The 14153-nt window shown below is 61.7% G+C and overlaps 1 protein-coding gene across 2 annotated transcripts in view; it reads left to right on the top strand.

Annotated features, from left to right (window-relative positions):
- Positions 1–14153, top strand: part of GRM4 (glutamate metabotropic receptor 4) — a 98759-nt gene that overhangs the window by 60140 nt on the left and 24466 nt on the right. For both annotated transcript variants that reach the window (XM_081094735.1, XM_081094734.1), the window contains exons 3-5: positions 5124–5259; positions 8498–8652; positions 10779–10919. In XM_081094735.1, coding sequence (XP_080950861.1) covers positions 5124–5259; positions 8498–8652; positions 10779–10919 — 432 coding nt within the window. The remainder of the gene's footprint in view (positions 1–5123; positions 5260–8497; positions 8653–10778; positions 10920–14153) is intronic.

Below are 14153 nucleotides of genomic sequence, written 5' to 3'. Positions count from 1 at the left end.
GACCCTGACGGTGGTGGGATCCCTCGGGCCCTCGTCAGCCACTCCGGGAGCATTTGCTGAGCACCTGGTGTGTGCAGGCACTGGTCTAGGTCAGGGGTCCTCAAACTACGGCCCGCGGGCCACATGCAAATACAAATATTGTATTTGTTCCCGTTTTGTTTTTTTACTTCAAAATAAGATATGTGCAGTGTGCATAGGAATTTGTTCATAGTTTTTTTTTAAACTATAGTCCGGCCCTCCAACGGTCTGAGGGACAGTGAACCGGCCCCCTGTTTAAAAAGCTTGCCGACCACTGGCCTGGGCACTGGGGAGATGGCAGCGACTCCACCGGACGAGCTCCTGCCTTCATGTAGCTGTTGCTCGTATGTGTGCGTGGCCACAGGTGACGCTCAGTGCGTGTGGTCCTCAAACTACGGGAAAGGGACGATCCTGCTGCAGTTTGCTCTCCAGGCAGCTTCGTTGTCAGGATGCTGTCCGCGGATTCCCGAGAGCTGTCTCATTACCGAGACTCCGTAACAGCCCATGTCCAGACCCCACAGCTTGCCTGCGCTGCTGTCTCCATGCTGCTGTTTCACATGTGATGTGCTTGTCTGTGCACCGTCCTCACGTCCCGGGCGCGTTTCTCTGGGCCGGAGTGTGGAGGGGACGTGCTGGCGGAAGGCACTCGGCACACTCAGATTCACAGGACATAACCCTCCCATCTCCCCCTCACCCCCCACCCCCCGTGGTCAGCCTTCCAGGGACGCCCGTCCATCACACTGTCCAGCTTTCTGCTAGCAGAGGCAGGGCCTTGAGGGGTGGGACCAAGGATAAGCCAGTGTTGACTGGTGGGCAGCGCACTGGGGAGAGCAAGGTGTGGAGCCAGGGCGGGCTCAGGCCACCGCAGCAGCAGTGTGGGGCTGGGAGAGGGCGGGGGTGGGGGGTAGGGGGTGCGGGTTGGGGAGGGCGGGGGGGGGAGTTGGGGTGCTGGGAGAGGGGAGCGGGGCCTGGGAGGTTTGGGGTGCCCCACTTCACTGCGGGCTTTAGTCCCGCGGCTCGGTAACAGTGACAAGCAGGTGGGAAGCAGTCAGAGGGCTGGCCTGGATGCTGACCCCGGTGCCGGTGAGAGCCTCACCTGGAGTGGGCACCGCCCTCCTCTGGCCTCAGTCTCCTCCCTCCACGCCCAGCGTGGGCCCGGGGGTCTCCGAGGTCCCTGCCACCTCCGTGTGCTCAGCTGTTCTTGGCCGGTGGCTGTGGCTTCCTGCCCTGGCCCTGCAGTGGGAGCACTGGTTTGGCGGGCAGCAGCTTGAAGTTGGCACATGGCAGCCGGGTGCTCGCCAGGGGGCTGGGTGCCTGGCATGTAGAGTGAGGGGCCGGCCAAGGGGGACCCAGGAGGGCCTGGAGGCGATGGGGACCCAGGCTCCTCCCTGCCCCCCTCCTGTGATCCTGTGCTGGAGCCGGGACACTGGAGGGTTACTGCCCTGTCCGGAGACAGGGAGTGGGCTTGCTCCTTGCTGCACGGGTTTGATGGGACCATATTTACTATCAAGTGGACTCACGGGTTCTTATTTTGTCCAATGAGAGGCCGGGAGGGGGAGAAGGGTGTGAAGAAGGGCCCCTCTTTGGTGCGGAGGTTGGAAGGGGGTGCTGAGGGGAGTGTGAGCCACGGTCTCCATGGTGACGGAGCCACGCTGCAGGGGCTGACACAGGAGGGCTGGTGGGCTTGGTGTGTGACTCAGGGTGTTTCCAGAGCTGGGGAGGCGCTGCCGGAGATGGAGGTGAGCAGGCTCAGTGACCCAGGCCTTCCCTTCCCTGGGGCTCTGCACACAAACTGCATTGCAGTCCCACTTCCGCTGTGTGAGCTCTGTCAGGCAACTTAGTTCCTCTGAGCCGCAGTTTGCTCATCTGTAGGATGGGCTGTTAGCACCTGCCCCCGGTGTGAGGATCGTGGAGTGCCGGCATGCCGCGGGTGCCCTCCAGGCCCCTCCCGTCCTCGCTAGCTAGGGAAGGGGGCCAGGAGGGCGATTGAGGCAGATGCTGGGCCACCCCCTCCTGGGGGCTTGTGTCACCCCAGGGAAGAGCCTGCTGAGCCAGCCCCGTGCGCCTGCTGTGGGGTCCCCTGAGCAGCCGTGCTGACAATTGGGCAGCAACGCAAAGGGGCCCCGTTGGCACTGGGTCTCACCCCGGGGCAGGGACAGCAGTGGGCGCTAACCCCAGGCCAGGGCTGTCCCCAGACACGCCCAGGTTCACGGCCCCCAGGTGTCCCCCTGACTCCACACCCCAACCCCTTCCCCACGTGGCCTTGGTCATGACACAGTGGACGGGCTGAAGGGGTGGCTGAGGGAGACAGGCGGCCTGTCGCCAACCCCTGCTCTGCTGTGACTGTCTGTGTGACCTCTGTGCCTCAGTTCCTCACCTGTATATTGGAGCTGTGCTGATGAGGCCGCCCTCAGATGAGTAATGCAACATCTGCAGAGAGATAGTCAATGTGGGTCAGACACTCCATGGTTCACTGAGCTCTGCATAACCCCCCCGCCCCCCTTCCCCTCCCCCCCGCCCCCCCCCCCCCGCCCCTCCCGCCTTGTGGCTCAGGCCATGCTCTCATCTCAAGTGCCTGTGATTCACATTCTTGCTGATAGAGCTGTGGTCACCCAGTTTTTCCTTCACCAGCAAAAAGAAGCCTGCAAGACACGCCTGGGCCGCAGGCAGCAGGCGGGGCTTCCAGGACCACTCGCAGGGGCTGCCCAGAGGGATTCCTTAAGCTAAGAGTTTCTCCCTGTTGGAGAACAATTGACTCCATCCTGCCGCCCTCCCCGGCCCCTGGGCCCCTCCCTGCTGCAGCCAGGTGGCTCCCCTCACCCCATCCAGCCTCCTCCTCCTGTCCATCTGTCTCCCCAGCTGGGGCAGACATGTTGCAATTGGCCCACTTTCTAACTGGAAAGCAACCATATGGAGGGTTTAGCTGGAGCCGTGTCTGCCTGGCTGCCATTAGCGCCGGGCAGCGCTGTGGGCAGCGGACTGGGGCCCTTCGACTCTCCCTGTGCCCCAGGACTGGGGGGCCCGGTCCTGCCAAGGACCCTCTTTCCTTCTCTCCTCTCCTTCCCCGTGAGCTCCTGACCATGGGATGGGAGTTCTGTGGGTGTCTCAGGAGAGAAGGGGGGCGCTCTGTCTGCCTGGAGGAGGCAGGAAGGGAGGTGGGAGCTGGTCAGGGTGGAGGCAGGGGCATGCTGCCTTGCCTGCTGCAGAGGAGCAGGGGTGCCCTTCCCGGCCAGGGACAGGGATGTGGCAGTGTGTGTGTTGTGTGGCCCGAGGCCCAGCGGGCACCTGGCGCAGAGCTGCCCCCTCTACTCCCTGTACCTTGTTCTCCCCAAAGTGCCCCCGCCTGGCTGCTTACGCCTCCTCCCTCTAAGACCCAGCTCAGGGTCACCGCCTCTGGGCAGCCTTCCCTGATTACCAACTCTGCCCATGGGTAGAATCTCTTCTTGGGTGGAGCTGGGTGTTGGCGCCTTTCCCATGGGGCAGATGGGTGGGTGTCTCCCGGCACAGTGAGCCCCTTGCAGCCCAGGCCTGGAGGAGGCTGTGCAGAGGCCTCAGGTTGCCCGAGCCTGGACCGGGAGCCATTCGGAGGCCCAGGGGTGCCCAGCCACGGTGGATGGCTTGGGGCATTGGCTGGGCCCCGAAGGGCTCCTGTTTGAGGTGGGGCTGGGCCAAGACCTCTGAGTGGGGCTCAGAGGTGAGTGATGGTCTTAATAAAGGGTCTGGGTTCATTAAGAATAACCCCTCATGCTTTTCCATCAACGGAGGCCTGACTCTGCCACCGGAGGCCCTGGGGTCTTATTCCCTGGAGGGGAACACTCTCTGTACCCCAGCCAGGGGATGGGGGGGACTCTGTAGCTTTGAGCCAGCCGCTTCTCTTCTCTGAGCCTCAGTTTCCTCGTCTGTCAAATGCTGTTGATCATAGAAACACAGGCCCACCGGTGCTTTTGTACCAGGAGATCCGGGGGATTAAATTCGTGGGTAATACCCATCCTCGCCAGCGCTGGGCACAGTCTGGGGCTGGGGACCGGCTGGGTGAGGTGTACAGGCTCCAGGGTTTCTGTGAGCCGCCAGCCTGGTGAGTCCGGCTTCTTGCAGAGGACTGAGCAAGAGGCAGGCTGGCCCTGGTCCCCTCCCTAGGACCCAGCTGGCAGGCAGTGGGGCAGAGTGACAGGAGGGCTCCCAAAGACCCCCTGACCCCAGTCAGCTCCCCTGTCTGTGCAGCACCACCCCTCTTGCAGCACAGCCCTGAACGGTCTCCCCAGGCTCTTGAGCTCCCTGCTGGGAATCTGACCACAAATAAGAGGTGGGGGTGGGGGGTGGGGTGGGGTGGGGGAGAGGGTGGGGGAGGGGGAGAGGGGAGGGGGAGGGAGGCTGTGGTGTCAAGGCACCGGCCAGGCCAGAGTTGGAGCCCGAGGGCCTACACAGTGCAGGGCCTGTGAGTCAGAAAGGAGCCTGGAGCCGGGACGATAACGGAGCTGGGTTGCAGCAGCGCTGCCCAGCTGTGCGGCACCAGCCAGCAGCCTCGCCCACTGCTTTCCGAGGGGCCTGCTGGTGAGCACGGGGCCTGGGACAGAGGCCTGGGAGGTGGGTGTGGGCGTGGGCGTGGGGGGCACTGAGGGCCCACGGCGGGCGCTTTGCTCTCATGCTCAGATTCACTCCTAAAAATCCTATGATGTGGTTACAATGCAGATGGTCAGCGTTTACTCAGCACTTACCCTGTGCCAGATATTATTTTATGTCCATGCATTAACTCAGCTTTACAACAACCCTATGAAGTAGTGGTGTTATTATCTTCACTTTACAGACGATGTGTTTGAGGCACAGAGAGGTTCAGTAACCGCCCTCAGGTCACACAGTAGTAAGTAGCAGAGCCCAGATTTGAGCCCAAGCAGACAAGCCCCTAAACACAATGCTGTATTGCCTCTCGCCTACTTTATAATGGGGAAACCGAGGCACAGAGAACTTAGGTGACATGTCCAGGGTCACCCAATGGGTGAGTATTGGAACTTGGGTGCTCCCAGCCTTGTTCTCCTGTGGGGGGGGGAGGGGAGGAAGAGAGACTCTAGCTCTCCTGTCCGCCCAGGCTGACTGGCCCCTTCCCGCAGGGGGCGTGTGCATCGCCCAGTCGGTGAAGATCCCGCGGGAGCCCAAGCCGGGGGAGTTTGACAAGATCATCCGGCGCCTGCTGGAGACCTCGAACGCCAGGGGGGTCGTCATCTTTGCCAATGAGGATGACATCAGGTGAGGGGGGCAGCGGGCAGGGGTGGGAGCCAGGGATCCCTGCTGGTGACCTTCCTGCACAAGTCTGACCCCAGAGAGGGATCCAGAGGGGTCGGATGGGTAAGTGAGGGCTGGTGCTAGTGGGCGCCCCTGTTCTCCCCTCTTCCTGTGTCCTGCATCCCTTCTACCAGCCGGGGCTGGGAAGCAGGTACTGTGATGGAGGGGCTACGGCCCTGGGTTAGGGCCAGAGCACCTAGCTGGTGGTCCTGCTCTCTCTCCTGCTGGTCCTGTGACCCAGGCAAGTTTTCAACCTCTCTGGGCTAAGGATGCCTGCTGGCGGTGTTTGAGAACTGCGTGCCGGAACGGCAGAAAGGGCTCAGAGTGGCTGGCACGCAGTAGGAGCCTAATGCGAGGTGGCCACTTCTCAGCACCGCCTCCTTTCTTGGTGAGCTCAGGGTAGGGGGAAAGCCTGGCCTGTGGCTCTAGTCCTGGCTTGGGGACGCACTCACTGTGGGCAGTATCGTCCCCTCCCCGGGCCTCAGTTTTTGCATCTGGAGAACGGGAGCAGGTGGCCTCCAGGTGCCAGGACCATGCCGTGCAGCAACCCTGGGCCAGCCCACAGCTTGCACGCCTGCCCCCGGTGGTGCCCGAGGCATAGGTCCCAAACTCGGTGCCTTTAAAAGATAACCCCTGGTCCTGACCGGTTTGGCTCAGTGGATAGAGTGTCGGCCTGCGGACTGAAGGGTCCCAGGTTCGATTCCGGTCAAGGGCATGTACCTGGGTTGCAGGCACATCCCCAGTGGGGGGCTTGCAGGAGGCAGCTGATCGATGTTTCTCTCTCATCGGTGCTTCTAACTCTCTATCCCTCTCCCTTCCTCGCTGTAAAAAAAATCAATAAAATATATATTAAAAAAAAAAGATAACCCCTGAACCCCTCCTAACCTCTTTCCCTCCTTCCTGCCTTTTTCCTGTTACCACCTCTCGGAGACTGGACCTCAGGGCCAAGATGGGCCAGGCCTCTGTGACTCCCTAGTCTGAGGGGAGACACAGCCCTGCCCTCGGGGAGCCCCAGTCAGAGGGAGGCCACAGCCCCTGCTCAGAGTCTGGTGGGGGAGGCACACCCCTGCATTTGCAGAGTAGGGTGGGGCAGCAGCCCTGGGCCCCCCCAGGCCCTGCCCTTAGGGAGCTGGCTGAGCTGCCTCCCTCCCATTGCTAACCAGCGTCCTCTCTGGGCCCTTCTTTCCCATACTTCCCCCACGTGGTGAAGAGCCCGCCCTGGACTCCTGAGCGACAGGAAGCAGATTTCCCCAGTCGACATCACCGGTCCCTAAGTTCTGGAACATCAGTCAGGCCTCACAACCCAAGGGCCATCTCGAAGGGAGGCAGCCCTGGCGGTGAAGGGCCAGGGGTGTCCTCGGAGTCCACCTGACGCCTCTGAGCGAGCACAGAGGTTGCTCACGGCCCCTCAAAGCTTGTAGGTGCCTTACTCCTGGCTCTGGAGGTTCCTGCTGCCCTCGGGTCAGCCCGTCTGGGGGCAGGGACAGGGGGTGCGGGAGACGGGAGGGGACCCCTTCTGAGCTCCTTGTCCTCGCTTCAGTCACAGTCCCTGCACTCCTGCCTCCCACTTCCAGCCCACAGCCCAGCACCAGTCAGGGCTCATGCCCACCCGCCAGGGCTCCTCCGGCCTCCTGCTCAGCTCAGATGGGCTCTGAGCTGGGAGGGCGGGTGAGGGCGCTGAGTGTACCCCAGGGAAGAGGCCCCTGGGGGAGGGGAAGTGTGGTGGGAGGTGGGGGCATTTCTGGAAATCCACATGCATTTCTAGAAGCAAACAGAAGTAAAAATAAACCAGGTGACTTTGCAGGGCTGGAGGCTCGGTCATTTCTGGCTGGCAGGATGCAAGTGGGTATTAATAACCTGAGGCGCAGCAGCAGGCTTGGGGGTCTGCAAATGTCCAGAGTCAGGAGATGGGAGGAGGGGAGGTGTGGGCTCTGGGGCCTGGAGACAGCTTTCTCCCCAGCTGTCCTTCCCAGTAGGTTGCCGCTGTACAGGCCCAGCAGCACCCCAAGCCTGGGGCTGGGTCCTGGCTCTCACCCATGAGGGGTCTGGCCAGTTTCTAGCATCCTGACCTCCGACTTGCTGTGTGGTCTTGAACAAGTTGCTTGCCCCCTCTGAGCTCCAGTGGAAGGAGCTGGTTGGGGGATTCCTCCCGGCCTCCCAGTTCTTCTCCTTGAACATGTGTTTGAGGGGCCACTTAGTCTGCATCTGTTAAGCCTGTGGGGTCTCGGCCCTGTGCTGGGTTCAGGGTCCCTGACTTGATTAAAACCACTGCCAGGGCAGGGGACAAGCACAGCCTGGGGGAGGGGGGAGCAGCTCTGTGCAGGACCTGGACTCTGGCACAGAAGGAGGGGGGTGATGGGGTACTGCTGGCAGGGGAGCAGCAGGTACAGAGGGGTGTATGTGTGCATGCGTGTGCATGCCTGTGTGCATGTGTGTGCATGTAAATGTGAGAAGCAGTCAAGAGATGTGGGTGTGGGTTTAGGGTAAGGGTGGCTTGAACCTGAGAGGACAGGGTCGGGCAGATGTAGGTCTGGGAGCCTGGGTCAGACACAGGGCAGGTACATGCCTAGGGAAACAGGCCTGGACTTTGCAAGGACAGGTTAGCCCTAGGGGACAGGAGTGGGACTGGAGGAGTACATGGGGCCTGTAGGCAGGTGTGGCCTAGGGGATAGGCCAGGTCTAGGGGTACATGTATGGGATGGGTGAAAGGGGAACCTGTGGGCAGGTGTGGGCCAGTGGCAGAGGGAACTATGGTCTAGGGCAGCGGTTCTCAACCTGTGGGTTGCGACCCCTTTGGGGGTCGAACGACCCTTTCACAGGGGTCGCCTAAATACATCCTGCATATCAGATATTTACATTACAATTCATAACAGTAGCAACATTACAGTTATGAAGTAGCAACGAAAATAATTTTATGGTTGGGGGTCACCACAACATGAGGAACTGTATTAAAGGGTCGCGGCATTAGGAAGGTCGAGAACCACTGGTCTAGGGGGACGAGCATGGGTGCAGGGCAGCTGTGGGCCCTGGGCTCATGTGGGTCAGTGGTGGAGGGCGTGGGGGATCCAGGCATAGCCTGGGGGACATCATGGGCTGTGAGGGGGACAGGTGTGTGCCTGGGGGTGAGGGGGGGTCAGCCAGTGGCCAGGGTGGGGCAGCATGGACAGACATGGCTGGTCTGGTCTGGTGTGTGTTCCCACAGGCGTGTGCTGCAGGCGGCGCGGAAGGCCAACCAGACAGGCCACTTCTTCTGGATGGGCTCGGACAGCTGGGGCTCCAAGATCGCACCCGTGCTGCACCTGGAGGAGGTGGCCGAGGGCGCTGTCACCGTCCTCCCCAAGAGGATGTCGGTGCGAGGTAGGCCCAGCAGGCCCGAGGGCGCGCCCGCCACTCTCACGCCACCACCGCCAGCGTCGCCCCTCACTGTGCCTCTCACTGTCCCCTCCCTTCCTCTCCCCCTCCCTACCTTTCCACGCCCTGTGCACCCTCTTCTTGGCCCACAGCCTCTCTGTTCTGGGCTGGCTTTCTGGCCTCACTCAAGCCCTCAGTCGAGATCCAGGGTTTTTCTCTCCTTTCTCTGTATCTTTGGGTGCGGGAGGCGTGTGACACCTACAGAGGCTCATTTGTCAAGCTCTGTCCTTCACCTCTTTCCGTCTGGAGCAGGCCCTGGCCCTGCCTGGAGGGGTCTCTGCGGGAAGGCCCGGAGCTGCCCGCAGAACACAGGAGAGGGAGCTGGGAGGGGCAGGGATGCCCTGCAACCGGCCTGGGGCGGGTAGGTCCTGGGTGGTCCTGGGGCTGGGCCTGCCCTGCTCAGCACCCCTTCTTCTTGGCCACCCCGGGCAGGACCAGCCGGCGGTGCGGGACCCTCGCTGTGGGTGAGGCTGGCGTCCCCTTAACGGCCTGATTTCCCAGGGACCTCGCTGTCCTCACCACGGGGGAGCCTCCCAGGGCTTCTCCTCTGCTCTCACTCCGTTGGATGGAAAGGCCTGCGGACATGCCTCCCAGAGACCGAGGCCTGAGCAGGGAGGGACCTGCTGCAGGTCACAGAGCCGTGCCCTCTATTCTCCCTGAGGTACAGGGAGCCATTTCCACACCACCCTCCCGGCCTCAGTCACAGTGAGCACAAAACAACATTCCCCACCACCCCTCCCGGCCTCAGCCACAGTGAGCACAGAAAACATTCCCCACCACCCCTCCCGCCTCAGCCACAGTGAGCACAGAACAACATTCCCCACCACCCCTCCCGCCTCAGCCACAGTGAGCACAGAACAACAGTAACCGCGGCTGTTGGTACCTGCGGTGCCAGGCCTGCAGACCTCCGGCTGGTCTCCGCCTCAACCACTAGCCTCGTGGAGGTGGATGCACTGAGGCCGGAGAGGTTGGGTGACAAGCAGTGGCCGTCACGTGGCAGAGCTGGGATGTGAGCCCGGGACTGGCCTGACAAGTCCCCTTTCTCTCTGGGCATTAGAGAAGCCTTTAGGCAGTGGCTCTCGTGTGAGGGTCTGTGACCCTGAAGGACATTTGGCGATGCCTGGAGGCAGCTTTGCTTGTCACACGTGGCGGGTGATGCTCCTGGCACCCAGCAGGTAGAGGCCAGGAATGTAGTTCAACACCCGCAGTGCCCTGAGCGGCACAGTGCTGGGGCGGAGATCCCCTGCCCAGGCCGGCCGCCCGGCTCTGGCAGGCAGTCCCTGGGCCTCCACCGGGCCCTGCCACCCAGGGGGCTCGCCATTTGTGTGGCCCCTTGAGCTTCCAGGCCTCTGGCCTCTCCCAAGCCGTGGAGCCACTGTGCGCATGACACGGAACAGTCATGGGCGTAGAAGGGGCCTCGGGTGAGAGGGCATTGCTCACCGCCAGCCTGCCTCCGGGCAGGGTGTCTGGGCTCAGAGCAGTGTTGGTGAGCTCCCAGGAGCAGGCAGAGGGGGAGGCGCGTGGCCAGTGACGGGCAGTTCTGGACTTGAAGGGAGAAGACCAGCTCCTGGTCTCACTGTGGCCCAGGTCACCCCCGCCTCTCTGGTTTGGGCTCCTCTTCAGAACGGAGAGCTCGGGTGTTTCCAGGTTTGCCCCCCCCCCCACCGTCTCCCCCCGCCCGTGTCTCCCCCACCCTCCTCACTCCAATCTCAGGACCGGCAGGTGGCTCCTCAAAGAGGCCTGATGTTAGCATTTGGGAGTAAGAAGGCGGCAGAGGCATCCCATCGCACTTCCCTCCCATAAAGGCCGCGCTTGTAAGATTACACATGCGCCCCCTGGGACTCCATAAGCTCTTTTCATTTAGAATGAAATGAAATGCTCCACATTTTGTGTTTTTTCCACCTGGGCCCTGGCTCTTCCCTCCCTCCCTCCCTCTGCCGGGGCCAGCTCTAAGCGGAGGGGGGAGGGGGAAGCAGGAGGGCGAGGGTGGCGGGGGGGGGGGGGGGGGGAGCAGGAGGGCGGGGCGGTGGAGAAGGGGGTTCCCCAGGCCTGACATCCTGCTTCCCGGCCAGGCTTCGACCGCTACTTCTCCAGCCGCACGCTGGACAACAACCGGCGCAACATCTGGTTTGCTGAGTTCTGGGAGGACAACTTCCACTGCAAGCTGAGCCGCCACGCGCTCAAGAAGGGCAGCCACGTCAAGAAGTGCACCAGTGAGCACGCGGGCGGGACCTGGGTCCCGGGAAGCCTTAGGGGGCGGGACCTGGGTCCCCCGGTGGGTCCCCAGGGGGGGGGGGGCGCTGAGGGGGAAAGGCGGCTAGTGCCCAGCAGGTGGCAGATCTGCAGGGGCGGAGTCTCCTGGGTCCAGGCCACTGGAGAGAAGATGGGCTGGCGCCTGGGCGGGGAGTTGGGGTCTCCAGGGGGCGGGGCCAAGCTAATTTAGGGTTCCGTCCAGAAGGTTTGAGGGCTTGGGTGGTAGAAACCTCTGTGGTCTGACGCCGCTGAGTGGGGGAAGGGGCTCCTAGTTCTCGGCCTGTGGCTGCCTTGGGGTTCATCTGGAGCCGCAGAACTGAACCGACCCCGGCTGCCCTGTGGACTCTGGTTGGACCCCCAGGCGTGCCTGGCTCTGTCTGAGCAGGTGGATAGAGCGGTAAACACGAGTCAGAAACCTCTTGGCGTTTTTCATCTAACGGGGAGACTGACAGTCGACAAGACCAGTAAGTAAATACTGTATAGACTGTGTCAGAGGAAAAGGCGCAGTAGAAACAAAAGAACATAAGAAAGAGGACGCCTCCCAGCAAAGGTAGCGCATGGGCAGGTGCTGAGGATTCAGGACGGAGTGAACCGGACGGACAGGACAGCGGTCCGTCCCACAGGCTGTTTCCCAGGCAGAAGGTGGTAGAGCAGGATTTGAACTCAGCTGTGAGCTCGAGGCCCTCAGGCCCCTGGGGATGCCCTCGTGGTTTGGATGTGGGTCCTTGTGTGCTCCTGGCCTGGGCAGTTGGGCACAGTGATGTTGGGAGGGCCTCGTGCCCTCCCTGAGAGGTGCCTGTGTAAGGATGGCGGACCCCCTCCCATTCCTCCTCAACTGGTCGGTGCGGCTGGGAGGGGCCAGGTGACCAAGGGGGGGGGGGCAGGACAGGCCCCAGGGACATGCATGAATCCTAGGCAGGGGTGGCACACTAGTGCCAGGAGAGGAGGGGATGATGACGTGAGCGGGCAGGTGGGGAGCATGCTGCCCTCTGGTGGCCAGGGCTCACGGAATCGTGGCCACTTAGGACTGGATATCCCCCAGGGCCCTGGCTGGTTCCTATGCGGGTGGAGGTGGCAGGGTGTGTGCTCGCACACGGGTGTGTGTGACTGTGTGCACGGGTCGGTATGTCTAAGGGAAAAGGGGCGTGTGGGTGCTGTGTTCCTCGGTGGGCTAATAACCATGCACACCCCTTTACAGCGCATCTGCTGTGTTTTGGGACTTTAAAGCCGTCGTCTCATGTCACCCTCACAGTAGGTCTAGGGACTTTTATGATCCCGTATCATGGAGGAGAATATGGAGAGTCAGAGAGCCCAGGCACCGTGTCCAGGGCTGCACAGCAAATGCTTCATTGGGCAGTAGTCACGGCAGAGGTGCCAGGAGTCCTAATGTATCTGAGCGTGGGAGGCTGAGCCCTCACAGACAGGGTGACCGTGCATCCTGCTTATTCTCTGTGAGTGTGTGTGTGTGAGTGTGTGTATGTGTGTGTGTGTATGTGTGAGTGTGTGAGTGAGAGTGTGTGTATGTGTGTGTGTGAGTGCGTTGTGTGAGTGTGTGTGTGTATGTGTGTGTGTGAGTGTGTATGTGAGTGAGTGTGAGTGTGTGTGTATATGTGTGTGAGTGTGTGTATATGTGTGTGAGTGTGTGTGAATGTGTGTGTATGTGTGTGTTGTATGTGTGTGTGTTGTGAGTGTGAGTGTGTGTGTGTATGTGTGTGAGTGTGTGTGTGTGTGTGTATGTGTAAGCATGAGAGCATCCCAATTTATTCTCAAAAGTGCCCGAGTGGGGATGGAGAATTGGATGATCACCTTGTTTATAAGTCATCAGATGTGGCTCGGGGCAGAGATGGGTGAGACTGGACATGGGACCAGATGGGTAACTGGCCTCGCCTGCCCAGGGCGAGGGGCTTTCTGGAGTCACCTGTTGGCCTGGGAGAGGCAGGCGGGGACAAGGCCTTGGTCAGTCCATGGGGGCTCTGTCCAGACTCAGTCCTCAGGTCAGGGCTCACCAACATCTCCCACCGGGGCTGGTGAAGGGGAGAGGGCCGCCTCGGGCAGCCCCAGGGGGGTCTGGGCTGGCCGTCAGCAGGATTCAGAAGAGGGTCTCCTTCACTGTGAGCCCCAGGCACGCTCGGTGGCCTCTCTGGGCCTTTGCTTTCTCATCTGAGAAATGGGGTTGGTGGTGAGCGGCCCCGAGGGTGTCTCGGGGAGTGAGGAAGCGCTACTGGAGGCACGGTGAGAACGGTGTCACGTGGCTCCCAGCCTGGCTGTGCACTGGGGTCCCCTGGCAGCTTGGACACCATGCCGGACCCACTGCACAGAGCCGGGGGTGCCACCTGGGCCGCGGTAGTTTGTCAAGCTCCCCAGGTGAGTGTGTGTATGTTTAGGGCTGGGAGCCTCGAGTAGGAGCAGTGCTCCCCCAGCCTGTTCACACTGAATCAGCTGGGGATCTTTTAAAACGACTGAGGCCTGACTCCCACCCCCAGACATTCTGATTGAATGGGTACTGGATGCAACCAGGGCATCGGGATTTGCAGGAAGTGCCCCAGGTGTTCTACTGCGCAGCAAAGCGTGGGTGGCTCAGAGGGAAGGGGGGTGCTGGGAGGGAGGACAGCATGCATCCTGGGCTGGAGGGGGGGGGGGCATGAGCAAAGGAGCAGCGCGGCGTGAACACGGGTGGCGGGAGGAGTGGAAGGACAGCGCCTGGCAGCCACCTGGGTCCTTGCTGCACCTGAAGCCGCAGCAGCAGCTGGGGAGAGACCTTGCGTGGCCCCAGGTCAGGCGCGGCGAGCCCGTCCATCTCTGGTGAGGTGAGGAGCGGAGGAGCATGGGAATGTTCGTGGGGCCTGAGGCCCCTGAGACCCCGCTCTGGCTTCCCATGGCCTTGCCAAGCCGGTCCCTGGTGAGAATGTCTTTGGCCAGGAGGACCAGGGTGACACCCATGGAGTGCTGGCTCTGGACCGGGCACCGGGGAGGGGTGAGGGGAGGGCCCCCCCAGGTCTGGGTCTGACTCTGCCTTCTCCCTGCCGTGGGGCCTTGGACAAGGTACTGAACCTCTGAGTCTCAGAAGTTTGTCTGTAGAACAAGGAAGACCACACCCGTCGGTGGGTGTTGGGGGGGCTGGAGAGGCAGTGTCTGAGAAGCTGGCTGAACGCGATGCCGGCGAGAGGCGCTGATGACCTGTTGTCGTTGACCGA

Source organism: Myotis nattereri (assembly GCF_964212035.1).
Source record: "Myotis nattereri genome assembly, chromosome: 6".
NCBI classification, from domain to species: Eukaryota; Metazoa; Chordata; class Mammalia; order Chiroptera; family Vespertilionidae; genus Myotis; species Myotis nattereri.
This window is presented reverse-complemented; position numbering and strand designations above follow the sequence as displayed.